General features: G+C 46.6%; 1 protein-coding gene across 7 annotated transcripts in view; it reads left to right on the top strand.

The window, feature by feature from the left end:
- senp7 (SUMO specific peptidase 7) overlaps positions 1–9,149 on the top strand; it is an 86,461-nt gene extending 77,312 nt beyond the window's left edge. For all 7 annotated transcript variants that reach the window (XM_033032696.1, XM_033032695.1, XM_033032694.1 and 4 more), the window contains 2 exons: positions 6,575–6,725; positions 7,960–9,149. In XM_033032696.1, coding sequence (XP_032888587.1) covers positions 6,575–6,725; positions 7,960–8,094 — 286 coding nt within the window. In that variant the 3' untranslated portion in view covers positions 8,095–9,149. The remainder of the gene's footprint in view (positions 1–6,574; positions 6,726–7,959) is intronic.
- Positions 9,150–14,772: the final 5,623 nt, after the last annotated feature.

Here is a 14,772-nt window from a genome sequence, read left to right as displayed (position 1 = left end):
GTCATGCTCTAATTTTGGAGTTAATAATTTCCAGCAGTATTTCATATGATTAAAATTCATACGCTCGCCTTAACCATGTTGGAGATGAAGATGTGGGTGCTTAAGATTGTCTCTTAATTTTCAAAACGATAAAGCAGTGAAAGATTTTAAAATATGGAGGGAACATTTTGGTTATGGTTAATACATTAACAATATTTGAACATTGGCAGTGTTTATATTATTTTTAAAAAGCTTTTAAAAAAAAATCATTTTCAAAATTGTTCATAATTGAGCAATGATGTTGCCGGAGTAATGATTTTGGTGGAGTTGTAGATAGTGAGGAAGGATGTCCAAGGATTTAGTAAGCTATAGATCAGTTGGAAATGTGGGCAGAGAAATGGCAGGTACAGAGATGAAATGTAGGTGGAAAGTGTAGATGACATGTGCATGTACCTTTAATATAGTTACCTCATCACTACTAACCACTCCCCATATCACAAGTATAATTACAACCTCTCCACCCACTGATCGCTCTCTGGTTTCTGTGACAGACCACGTACAGCTAGTGCTTTCTGTAATGTTACAGTATGAATAAAAGAAGTAAAGTTACAGTGTGTTGATGACACTTCTTTACATGGTGTCATACCTCTTACCCTTGCTCCTCCTGTTTATCGGTTGTTTCTTTAGTTTTGCCCCAGTTTCCTGTTCCTAGTCTCTATTTCCTTGTTATGGCCACTTCTTGCCACAAAGCCGATGTGCTCGTTTTCGATTCAGACATTGCCCATCGATGGGATGTCTTTAGACGTGACTTCGACCACTATGTCACAATCGCTCATCCTGCCGCAACCTCAGAGGTCAAAGCTTCTCTGCTTCTCAACCTGGCTGGTCCCGATGCCCTGGAACGGTCAGACTTCTTCGTCTACGCTGCGGGTGAATCTGCTCGGGACCCGGTATGTTTATTGGCTAAGTTTACCGCGATTTGCGACATTCCCTCTAACTGCATCTTAGAACGTTTTAAACTGTTCGGGCGGCGTCAGCACCCTGGTGAATCTGCTGAGAATTACGTCGCTGCGCTGCGGCACCTGGCCAGGCGGTGCCGCCTTGACACGCTGACCCCCGAGGAACTGAGCAGGGACCTTCTGGTTTATGGTCTCCGCGATGAAAAGCTAAGGGCTGAACTTTTGCGCAAGCCCGACCTGTCCTTTAATGAGGCTATGCATGCCTGCCGTTTGGCCGAAGCTGTCACCTCGGCGGTGTCACCGGCTGATCACGACATTAACTATGCCAGCGTTACTAGCCGTCGGCGGAACACGACCCCGCCACGACCACCGGGGTCCGGCACTGCTCCCGGGGGACGTACCCAGCATAGGTGCCCCAATTGTAACTTTTCCACTCATCAGTTCAATGTATGCCCTGCCTTGGGTAAAACATGCAACTACTGCAGGAAATTGAACCATTTTTCTGCTGCCTGCCGTTCCCGTGGGAAGCCTGTTGCTGCTCCAAGGCGTATGTTAAACAACTTGGAGCAAGCTGATAGCGAGCTCGGTTCCCAGTACCAGCCCAACGAACTCCCTGTGTCTGACTCGGGTTCCTCTCAGGGGGAGACCAGCATATTTTCTCTGTTGGACGCACCTGCTGTGATAACAGACCCTTCAGTTCGTGTAACTGTGCACAACTCGACCTTCACCGCGAAGATTGATACCGGGGCCGTTGCAAATGTAATGTCAACAAGTCTCTTCAGGAAGATAAGAACTAATGAGCAAGTTACTTCTGATCGCTCCACTTTGCATGCATACGGGGGAGGGGTGCTTGTTCCTGTGGGAAAGGCAACTCTGCACTGCAAGATACTGGAGACCTCTCGGCCCCTCACTTTCTATCTTCTCGATTCCAACTGTATTACCCTGTTGGGCATCCAAGCATGCCAGGACTTGGGCCTGGTCTCCTTCCACCGTGACATCCACAAGGTGCAGGCCCTAATGAACCCGTTGATCGAATATCCTGACCGCTTTGATGAAGAGCTGGGCGAGCTACAAGATTGTTGTCGACCGCAAGGTCGAGCCTGTGATCCGTGCACCACACCGTGTCTCCTTCGCCATGAAGAACAAAGTGGAATCGACGCTGCACGGCATGGTACAAATGGGCATCCTAAAGGCGGTCAGCGAACCCACCAGGTGGGTCTCCACCATGGTTGTTGCCGCGAAAAAGGACAAAAGCGAAATGCGCATTTGCATCAACCCCAAAGACCTGAACCTTGCCATCAAACGCAGGTTGGTCCGGCCACAATCTTTTCTGTCCTTGATGCCAAGAGCTCCTTCTGGCAGATACCGCTTGACGAGCAGTCCTCCTACCTGACTACTTTCAGCACCCCCTTCGGCAGGTTTAGGTTCCTCCGGATGCCATTCGGAATCAACTCTGCCAGCGAGGTGTTCCAGCGGACAATGGAGCAGCTGTTTGCCGGTCTACCGTGTGCCATCATCGTTGACGACATCCTGGTCTACGGTAAGGATGTCGCCGAGCACGACTTCAACCTCCGCCAAGTCCTAGACTGGGCCCGGAAGATCAACTTGAAACTAAACCCCAAGAAGTGCCGATTCCGCGTCCCGGAGGTCACATATGATGGACGTATTCACAGCCTCGGGGCTGAAACCCGACCCGCAGAAAACACCTACTGATGTGCCCAGCCTGCAACGTTTCCTGGGCATGGTTAATTATCTGGGGAAGTTCATCCCCGACCTCAGCGAGCTTAGCGCACCCCTGAGGGATTTGACAAAGAAGGACATGGCCTGGGCTTGGTTCCCTCAGCACCAGAAAGCTTTCGACATCCTAAAATCCAGGCTGATCAGTACCCCCACACTCAAATTTTTTGATCTGCAACGTCCCATTATCATCACCTGCGACGCCTCTCAGTTCGGGCTCGGTGCCGCTTGTCTACAGCTCCATGACGGCTTGCAGCTGCCTGTTTCCTACGCGTCCCGTACCATGACCCCTGCCGAGCAGCGCTATGCTCAGATCGAAAAGGAGTTGCTGGCTGTGGTGTTTGCCTGCTCAAAGTTTAAGGACTACATTCTTGGCAACACTTTCACCGTCGAAACCGACCACCAGCCGCTTGTCACCATCCTTAACAAGCCGATCCATGTTGCCTCATCTCGACTGCAGCGCATGATGCTGCAACTCCAGCGTTTCACTTTCGAGATCGTCTATCGTAAGGGCAAAGACATGTTCGTGGCCGACACGCTTTCCCGCGCCCCGCTAACGTCCACCGATCGCCACCCCTATGAAATGTCTGACCTGATGGTGCTCAATGTAAATATTGTCCCTTCGCAGCAGATGAAGTCCCTGGTCCAGCACACTGCCGATGATCCTGCCCTGCAACAGCTTGCTGCCATCATCCAGCAGGGCTGGCCAGACCGTCGTTCCGCTTTGCCGGCTGGTGCCGTGCCCTACTTCCTGGTCCGTGATGAGCTCGTGCTGCACGACGGCGTGGTTGTGAAAGGACACAAGGTTGTTGTGCCTGCTGCGCTGCACGACCACTATTTTCAGGCCGCTCACCGCGGTCATCCTGGGGCCGAGGCCACGTTGTCTCACGCCCAGAGCCAGTTCTACTGGCCTGGTATGGCTCAATACATCCGGGAGAGGGTCTCCTCGTGTTCCACCTGCAACAGTCTCGCCCCCCACCAACAGCGACAGCCGCTTCTGCAGCAGCCTGCACCCGAACTGCCCTGGATGGCGGTTGCCACTGACATTTTCGAGTGGCGAGGCAAACACTTCCTGGTCCTTGTCGACTCTTACTCCAACTGGTTCGAGGTTGACCAGCTGCACTCCCTCACCTCTTCGGCCGTTGTCGATAAGCTGCGCCGCCACTTCTCTACCTTCGGCTCCCCGGCCAGCCTGCAGTCGGACAACGGCAGTCAGTTCACGAGCTCCGAGTTTCGGGCTTTCGCGGCCAGCTGGAACTTCCGCCACTTCACCAGCAGCCCTGAGTACCCGCAAAGCAACGGTCTGGCCGAGCGCGCCGTCCGCAGTGCAAAGAACTTGCTGGAACAGTGTCGCTTGTCTCACTCCGATTTTTATCTAGCCCTCCTTAACCTTCGCAACATCTCCCGCGACCCTGCCATGGGCTCCCCTGCTCAGCGGCTCATGTCTCGCACCACCAGACCCCCGATCCCGGTGGCCCAGCGCTCCCTCATGCCCTCCGTCCTCAAGCCCGCTGCTGTCCAGGAACGCATTGCCCTCAAGCACGATGTCCAGAAGCGCTCCCATGATAAGTCCTGCCGCCCCCTTCCGCGCCTTTTCCCCGGTCAGGTCGTCCGCATGCAATCCCCCTCCGGTCACTCCAGGCTAGCCACCATCATCGGCTCTGCTGGTTCGCCTAGGTCCTATCTTGTCGACCATGCGGGAACCGTCTACCGCCGGTCCCGCCAACACTTGCGGCTCGTCAACGAGCCTCCACCACCGCCCGCGGACCCTTTTGCTCCCCCGCTGCAGTCTCGGCATCCGCCCGCCGCTCCTCGCATGCCTCGGTCTCTGCCCTCTCAGCTCTATCAGTCCGTTCCTCCCCCGGCTCTTCCTCCCTCGCCAGCCCGCGCGCTGCCCGCTGCTGTGCCCGCATCCCCTCCTTCATCTTCGTCTCCTCCATCCCCTCCGAGCTCCCCCGTTCCGGCTCGGCCGTCTGCACCTGTTCCACTTCTTCCTGCAGGGAGGGAAGATGGCGAAATGCGAACCCGGTCGGGACGTGTCGTCAAGCCGCCTGGCCGCTATGGTGACTTTGCTTAACCGTTTATAGCGCATGAGACGTGGTCGCCCTGTCACTATTTTGTTTGCCTTTCGTTTCTAAGGGGAAGGATGTCGATGGCATGTGCATGTACCTTTAATATAGTTACCTCATCACTACTAACCACTCCCCATATCACAAGTATAATTACAACCTCCCCACCCACTGATTACTCTCTGGTTTCCGTGACAGACCACGTACAGCTAGTGCTTTCTGTAATGTTACAGTATGAATAAAAGAAGTAAAGCTACAGTGTGTTGATGACACTTCTTTACAGAAAGTACACAAGAAACTGCAGGTGTAAGTGTGAAATGTTAGGCCGCTGACGAAATGGATGCTGCGGAGTTTGAAGCTATTGACCATCTCTACAGCAGTTCCATTAGAATAGAATAGAATGAATAGAATACCTTTATTGTCATTCAGACCTTACGGTCTGAACGAAATTTCGTGCCTGCAGTCATACATACAATCATACAATAATAAACAACAATAAACACAAATTAACACCACCACAGTGTATCCTCCAAGCACCTCCTCACTGTGGTGGAGGCAAAAATCTTAGGGTTACTGTCTCTTCCCTCCTCTTCTCCCTCTGCGCTGAGGAGATTCCCCACCGGGCGATGGTACCAACAGTCCCGCGGCTCACCGAACCCCGCAAACGGGCCGGTTCAAACACCGCGGCCCGGGGGTGGTCGAAGCTGCCGCCCTCCAGTCCAGCACACGCAGCCGCTGACCCGCGGCTCAACCCAGGACTCAGGTCACCGCCTCAGAACGCCGTCCCAGCCACCGGAGCACCGTTCCAGCCCCGAGCCGGATCGCCCTCACGTGAGTACCGTTCTCCCTCGGGCTGGGCCACTCCGACGTGAGTGCCGTTCTCCCTCGGGCTGGGCCACTCCGACGTGAGTGCCGTTCTCCCTCGGGCTGGGCCACTCCGACGTGAGTGCCGTTCTCCCTCGGGCTGGGCCACTCCGACGTGAGTGCCGTTCTCCCTCGGGCTGGGCCACTCCGACGTGAGTGCCGTTCTCCCTCGGGCTGGGCCACTCCGACGTGAGTGCCGTTCTCCCTCGGGCTGGGCCACTCCGACGTGAGTGCCGTTCTCCCTCGGGCTGGGCCACTCCGACGTGAGTGCCGTTCTCCCTCGGGCTGGGCCACTCCGACGGGCCACAGCCCCTCACGGGAAAGTCTCTCAGCCCCTCGCCAGGCCGCTCTCACGAGAGCGCAGTTCCAGCCCCAGGCTGGGCCACCCTCACGGGAGCTCAGGGCGAGTCCTGTCAGCTGCCTCCAGAGTCCCGAGGTCGCCAGCTCCGCCATTAGGCCTCAGTGTAGACGGAGGCAGAGAAGGGGGATACGACAAAAAGGTCGTATTCCCCCGTAGGGAGAGACAGCAAGCCCCGTTTCACCCCCCCACCCCCACCCCACATAAACACGACCTAAAAACCAAAAACGTAACTAGACAAAACGAAAAAAAAATACAACACAAAAAAGTAAAAGACAAACGGACTGCAGGCGAGCCGCAGCCGTTCCCGGCGCCGCCACTTCCGGTTAATGGGTTAATTTACTTACTTACTTAATGAGGACAGGTTTGTGTTCACCACCTTGCTTCCCCATGTCAACCACCAGCTCTTGCGTATTGCTGACGTCAAGGAATTGGTTGTTGTTCTGACCCCATGATGCACGCTCAGCCTCTTTCCTGTACTTTTCATCATTGTTGATAACAGTGGTATAATTGGCAAACTCAAAGTTGGCATTGTTCCAGGCCTCTTGTTTGCAGAAATGCACCAGGAAAATGTGATGACTTTTACCCCCACTCTTTTTTTTAAACAGGTATCTACAGGTAGAGTGGGAAGTGAAAAAAGGAGGACAGCGCAATTTCACAATTGACACAATGAAAGGCTCGGTCCCCAGAGTCCCTAAGCAAGATAACAGCAGTGACTGCGGCATTTACTTACTGCAGTATGTGGAGAGTTTTTTCCAGGTAACTTTTAAAAAGTTCAAATTAAGTTTCATTGAGATGCTTGTTATTTTCCAACAAAGACTGTTTTGTCCATAAACCACCTGATTGTAGGATCAAATATTGCTGAATAGGAATAAATCTTTCTCTTAATCATATGCCTCCAGGTTCAGTAACATTGGGCAGAGTCCTGGTAAGAGGAGGGATCTGGGTGCTCTAATGTATAATTCATTAAAGACGTATGGCAATACTGCCCGACCCCGGCCACGAGGGACGTCGAGCTTCACGCTCGTGATGTGCGCTGCGTGCACATTATTTCACATTACATTTTTGTAATCCTGTCATGCCACCCCCGTTTTTGAAAAGCTTCTTACGGGCCTGATCTTATTAAATGGTTTGAAGGGATGTGTAATCACCTCCAGCTCCTATTTTGTATGTAAATCTAATGAACTACCCTAAGAGTCTGTAGATTTGTTTGGCTCGTATATAAAGTTTACAATCATTAGTGCATTGACTTTCTAAACTCAATTGCCAAGTGAGCCCTCTTTCCATTCTTCTTGAAGAGGTTAATCGCTGCGCAGTTGTTACCACCAAATGTAGGTTTTGCTTTGTTATTTATATTGCTTAATTCAATACCGGCAACACATATGAAATGTGAAAAACATGCAAGGTGACAGGGCAAGGATAAAAGTGAAGCCATCAAACAGGGCCCTGTGAAGAGTTGGATTTGGAAGAGTGGGACAAAATTACATTATTATGAATAATTAGAATCTACCATGGAAAGTAAGAACCCTTGTAACATGGGAATACTCCATGTATCCTGCCATGTTTACTGTTCTCTTTTTGGAATCATTTCCATTAATAATTATGAGCAATATAAGACTTGAAACATTTGTGGTCATTCAAGTGGATTCATACAATTCAAAAACAAAATACTGCAGATGTTGGACATCTAAAATTAGAACAGTATTAGGCAGCATCTTTGTGGATAAGAACAGAATGTTTCGGGACATCAATTTAAATAGAGCTACATGATTTCGGATGAAGAAATTTTGCAACACAACAGAAGGCACAAAGTGCTAGAGTAAATCAGCAGATCAGGTAGCCGGATCGTCCCTGGAGAAAAAGGATGGGTGATGTTTCAGGTCGGATCCCTTCAGACTGATTTGTTTCTATACTTTGCAACACAATCTGTTCTTGTCTTGGATATTGCCATTTTTATTCCCTCCTTGCAAACTTATATATTCTCTTTCCACAGAATCCCATCACAAATTTTGAATTGCCATTGCAACTAGATAAATGGTTCCTGAGACAGGAAGTAAAGAAAAAACGGGAAGAAATACAAGATTTGATTCTGCATTTACACAATCAGCAGAGAACTGATGTCGAATAATTCCATGCACATGGCACTGATGTATACTAGGTCATTTCAAAGCTGCTCATCATCTTGAAAATATGAAGATTTAAATTCAACTGTAAATGTTTAAACTAGATGACTAATGTGTAGCACTCAGTTTAAAACATTTTTGTTTATAGCAATGTACAGTTTAATAAATTATACTGATTTGTGACTTCTTGCTACAGCTGTTTATTTCTTGCATTTTTGTGCCCTCAAAATGGATAAATGTTGGCCTTTTCGGGCATTTAATTCCCCTGCCAGAAGACACCGTACAAATCTTAATTGAAGTATAAAGTTTACGTGGTTCTGCTGTTGCTAAAATGCTTGTTCATCAATTGAAACATTAGCAGGAGGATGTGTTCAGAACTATAGATATTCTGTAGCACACTGCTTTCAAGTAATTGAAGAATTGGAGATGTGAGTATTATGAAACTTAATTAAGTTAGAACAAAAGTGCATAATGCCATAGCATACCTGCAGATTTTCTTTCATTCATTCTCAGAGTTTTTCAGCTTTGACTGTTGTGATGGGGTGAATTGGAGGGAAAGCAGGTCAGTGCAGTAATGACGGAATTGAGTAAGGTACCAACTATTGGTTTTAAAAGAGGAGGCATTGTCAAATGTTAAAATATTCAATGACTGCTTGTATATTTTAAGTTTGTCATTGCGGAAACAGGGTGAATCTTAGCAGGAAAATAAATCTCAAAATGGAGAAAATGAAAAACTAAATACATTATGTGAAAGGACTGTCTTGTTCTCTACCATTGTGTAGATTCACCCATATTGAACAGATTCAAGCAATTTTGCTTTATCTTTAAAAAAAAAGTGTGTGAATGTAGAAATGATGGAACTAATTTTGGAATACTGGAGAGATGTAAATAAGCTATATTACAACAATTGGTTTCAAAATGCAGAAGAATGTGATTTTTGTAAATGGAGCAGATAAGGATAATAGAACAATGGTAAAATGGGAATAAATTATTCAATGTGCAACTGTTTTAATGTTGAGATGCATATGTATTTTAATTAAAAGAAGAAATGTGAAGGATATTGCATGGCTCAACACCAACGTTTATTCATCAGCAAAGTATTAACTACTCTGGAAATGAGAACCAGAATAAAATATGTAATAGATGCTGGTGCATGTAGAGCAAGGAACTACAGATGCTGCTTTACGAAAAAAAGACAAGTGCTGGAGTAACTCAGCGGGTCAGGGAGCATCTCTGGAGAACATGGATAGGTGACGTTTCGGATTGGGACCCTTCTTCAGGCTTCTTCAACAGGAGCAGGCAACTTGGTCTTTGTAATTGCTCTGCCATTCATCTACCTTGCATCACTTTCCTACATTGACCCTATTCCCTTCAGGTTCACAAATTGATTGATTTCTGAGCTTTTGTGTTCTGCATACTTTTTGGTCTCCATATTTGATGAGGAGTGGAATCATTTGAGTCATTGCAGTGAAGGTTCAGTTGATTAATCTTTGGAATAATAGGACCAACACCATAAGAAAGGTTGGGTGTTTCCCCTTTGGAGTGTAGAAGAATGAGTGATGATGATATCGAAACTGTCTATGTTTATGGGGATTGATGAAAGGATATTTTCCCATGTGTGCAGTCTAGACAGAGGGAGGCTCCTTTAAAGGATAATTTAAAACAAAGATGAGGAGCATTAATTTGTTTTCTAAACCTACCCATTTTGTAGCGTTCTACCTACATAGGCTATAATTCATGAATTGAATAATTATCCTAACAGTTCCCATAATTAAACTTATGGATTGTGTACTGTATCCATGTATTAATGAGTACAATTAAACATCATTATAGCTAGCTTGAAAAATGTTTATTAAATAACTGGAAGAATTTGTGCAAATTCAAACTTGCATCAAACTGGTTATTTGTAATCAGTGAAGCCCCATTCTTGAATTCAATGGGTGAGCCATTGCAGATATTTTGGGTGGAGAACTCTAGAGATTCAGTACACACTGGTTGAAAACAAATCATCACATCTCAGTCTGGAATGGGTGGCCTCCATGCATCAAACGCTTTACGGCCTGTCTAGATTTTGTATATTTCAGTAATATTCTTTCCATCTGCCATACGTGAGTCCCACCCTGCTTAATCTTTGCACATAGGATTAACCCAATCCCAGCAATGAATTTGATGAACCTGTGTTGCCCTTTCAATTACAAATATATCCTCCTTTATGTAGGGAGAACAATGTGCACACTTTCCTACATTATACCCAATCTGGTAATTTATTTGCTACTCACTTAATCTATCAATTTCCTTTTGTGTATTGACTGCTTGCTCATGCATGTTTTTGCATTGTCAGTAAATTTACTTACTCGATCTTCTCAAAGTAATTACTATGGATTATAAGTAGTTGATGCCCCAGTATAAAGTATATTCAGGACATAGATCAATCTATCCCAGGTTCAATCTCCCCAGGGTCTAACAAAATTGCAGCGTCATGTTAAGTTTTTAGACACAATTTTCCTTTTGTAAATCCATGCTGATTTTGCCTAGTTTTTATATATTTTTTTTAAGTTCTCAGCTACCACTTGTTAATAGGTTCTAGTAATTCCCAATTAATTTTGGACTAATTTGTCTATGGTTCTCCATTTCTCTCTACCACCTTTCTCAAATTGCAGTGATATTTTTTACCTTCCATTCTGGGATCTGGAACAATTCATTTAACAATAGGTAAGTGTATTTTTAAACTACCTGATTTCTTCCCTGGATTTAAAAGTTAGCTATTAGATGTTTATTGAATAATGAAGTATGATGACAGTTAAGCAGTTTTAAAATAAAGTTTAAAAAAATCATGCATGTACCATGATTCTATTGTTGCCGTCTACTTGCTCGTATGTGGTTACAGATTTTTTACACTTTAGCTCATGCATTATTTTCAATGTAGTGCTGTAAATAATGCAAATTAATCATGGCATTGTTAAGACATTAGATACTATTGTATTTTTCATGGATGCTGTTGGGGATGGAACACAATCGCAGTGAGTGAAATATGGGGAATGGTATTCCACCACCTTCCACTGAAACCAGCAAATGAGAATTTTTAATGCTAAAATTCTCCTTGCAATTATAGAATACTAAACCAAGTGGGACCCGTTGGGTTCCGTCCCCTCAACGCGCGGTTGCGTGGGGAGGGGGCTGCCTGCGGCGTCACACACACTAACCAACCTCTCTCTCGCTCTCTCTCTCTCTCTCTCACGCGCCCCACACACACACACCCCACACACACACACCCCACACTAACCCCCCCTCACATACACACTAACCACACACACACACTAACCACCCCATTGATATTATATTAATATTATTCATTCACTCCTTTTACCCCATGCCTCGCCCTATCCACTCATGCATAGCCCCCAACTCGCAGGTGCGGCTAGAGAGGGAGGGGGATAGAGAGAGAGGGACACTGAGGCACAGAGATTTTCACAGAGAGGGACATAGAGGCACAGAGAGGGACAGAGAGGGACACAGAGGTACAGAGAGGGACACAGAGGCACAGAGAAGGACACGGGCACAGAGAGGGACACAGAGGCACAGAGAGGGACACAGAGGCACAGAGAGGGACACAGCGGCACAGAGAGGGACACAGAGAGGCACACAGACACAGAGGGAGACGGAGGCACAGGGAGGGACACGGAGGCACAGAGAGGGACACGGAGGCACAGAGAGGGACACGGAGGCACAGAGAGGGGCACAGAGAATGGCACAGAGAGGGACGCAGAGGCAGGGGAGTTTGCTGCCTTTTGGAGCTGGGGTTTCCGATTTGCGGCGTCTTTTGAGCGGGCGGCCCTGCTGCTGCGAGCGGGCGGACGGTCAAAAGCAGCGAAGGGCCAGCCGATCGTGGCTTCCGCGAGGGGAACCCCACTCACCCGTGTGACAGACGATCGGGCAGGGGAAACGGAGAGGAGGTCGTCCCCCGTGACGGCCATTGATCGCCAGGTGGGATCGGGATCAGCAGCGAGGAAAAGGCGTCACGATTCCCCGAGTACCTGCGATCGACGGAGGAATTGCAGGTCTCCATAGACGGCCTCCACCATAGGGAGTAAATGGCTGCCACGGCCACCTTCCCACCGCGCTGCCCCGCAGCCGCGTGGTGATAATGACCGCCGCCGCCATGTTCTAGAGCCCAGTGGAGCGCGCAGCATGACCTGAGCAGCAGTTTAAAAACGCTAAGTGACGAATTTAAATAAGTGAAAGTTAAGAAGCGAAGAAATACAGAAGACAGAACAGGGGCGACATCACTTGCAGCGCGAGCAGATGGCACGCAGGTAGATCCATTGTGACGTCATCAGCGAGACCATCTCGTTTATTTTCTACGTTTGAGATTTGTGAACATTTTCATAAATAACTCGAGAAATAATGCATGAAATTTTCAGATAAGACTATTTTTGACATCAAGAAAATCTTTATCGGAATATGTAAAAATATCACCGTTAGCGCGTCGTGTTTTCGAGGAGATGTGAAACGCACATGAACATCGCACAATACACACACATCCAAGATCAGAGTTTTATAAGTTTAGAGATAAGAGGAAGGTTCTTTCATAAGGTTCATACATAAAGTGCATTCTCTCTGGGACGTCTAATTGGCCATGTGAAAGGAAAACATAGGTTTAATTATTAAAGTAGCTCACATAAAAGTACCATCTATCAGTTTTGTTGTGAAGGACTGATTACAAGCCAAAGCTTGTTAATAATGAGCTATTTTCAGTAATAAATATTTTAATATAATATTGAAAATCTTGTAACTGATGGTTATTAATTACACTTGAGACAGGTAGAAAGGAAATTTGGTTCATAAGTTCACAGGTTATAAGAGCAGAATTAAGCCATTTGGCCCATCGTCTACTCATCCATTCAATCATGGCTGATCTATCTTTCTCTCTCAACTGCATTCTCCTGCCTTCTCCCCATAACCAAGAATCTATCCATTTATGCCGTAAAAATATCCATTGACGGCCTCCACAGCCTTTTGTGGCAATGAATTCCACAGTTTCCCAATCCTCTGGCTTCCCACTCATCTTTGCTATGTTACATTTCTCTTTTATTTATATACTGTCCTTGACTTCCCTTGCCAGCCATGGTCGCCCCTTACACCCCTTAGAATCTTCCTCTTTGGAATGAACTGATCCTGCACCTTCTGTATAATTCCCAGACATGCCTGCCATTGTTGCTCCACTGTCATCCCTGCTAGGGTATCTTTCCAGTCAACTTTGGCCAACTCCTCCCTCATGGCTCCATAGTCCCCTTTGTTCAATGTAATACTGACACTTCTGATTTTCCCTTCTCCCTCTCAAATTGTAGATTAAAAGTTATCATATTAGGGTCACTACCTCCTAATGGCTCCTTTACCTCAAGTTCCCTTTATCAAATCTGGTTCATTACACAACACTAAATCCAGAATTGCCTTCTCCCTGGTTGGCTCCAGTACAAGCTGCTCTAAGAATTCATCTCGGAGGCACTCCACAAACTTCCTTTCTTGGGATCCAGTACCAACCTGATTTTCCCAGTCTACCTGCATGTTGAAATCTCCCATAACAACTGTAGCATTACCTTTGCGATATGCCAATTTTAACTCTTGATTCAACTTGCACCCTATATCCAGGCTTCTGTTTGTGGGCCTGTAGATAAACTCCCATTAAGGTCTTTTTATCCTTACAAATCCTCAGTTCTATCCATACTGATTCTACGTCACCCCTCTCAAGGGACTTAATTTCATTCCTCACCAACAGAGCTACCCCACCCCCTCTGCCCACCTGTCTGTCTTTTCGATAGGACGTCTACCCTTGAATATTCAGTTCCTAGTCCTGGTCCTCTTGCAGCCATGTCTGTAATTCCCACAACATCATACTTGCCAATTTCTAACTGAGCCTCAAGCTCATCCACTTTATTCCTTACACTTCATGCATTCATATATAATACTTTTAATCCATTACTCCCCTCGCCTTTCACATGATTCCTATTTTACTTGCCCATACTCTCCTATCCCTTACTGAGCTTTCTGCCTCGTTAATTCTGGTGTATTTCTTAACTTTTCTTATACTCTCCCTTTAACTCCATCCTTATATTTCCAGTTTTTCTCCTACAGAATAATAATGTGTAACATTGCTAAACAGAGGGATCTGGGAATAACTGTGCATAGTTCCCTGAAGGCGGAATCTCATGTAGATAGGGTGGTAAAGAAAGCTTTTGGTATGCTAGCCTTTATAAATCAGAGCATTGAGTATAGAAGTTGGGATGTAATGTTAAAATTGTACAAGGCATTGGTGAGACCAATTCTGGAGTATGGTGTACAATTTTGGTCGCCCAATTATAGGAAGGATGTCAACAAAATAGAGAGAGTACAGAGGAGATTTACTAGAATGTTGCCTGGGTTTCAGCAACTAAGTTACAGAGAAAGGTTGAATAAGTTAGGTCTTTATTCTTTGGAGCGCAGAAGGTTAAGGGGGGACTTGATAGAGGTCTTTAAAATGATGAGAGGGATAGACAGAGTTGACGTGGATAAGCTTTTCCCATTGAGAGTAGGGAAGATTCAAACAAGAGGACATGACTTCAGAATTAAGGGACAGAAGATTAGGGGTAACACGAGGGGGAACTTCTTTACTCAGAGAGTGGTAGCTGTGTGGAATGAGCTTCCTG

This window comes from Amblyraja radiata, chromosome 14, assembly GCF_010909765.2.
Source record: "Amblyraja radiata isolate CabotCenter1 chromosome 14, sAmbRad1.1.pri, whole genome shotgun sequence".
NCBI classification, from domain to species: Eukaryota; Metazoa; Chordata; class Chondrichthyes; order Rajiformes; family Rajidae; genus Amblyraja; species Amblyraja radiata.
Note: the sequence above shows the minus strand (reverse complement) of the source record. Positions and strands in the feature narration are given on the sequence as shown.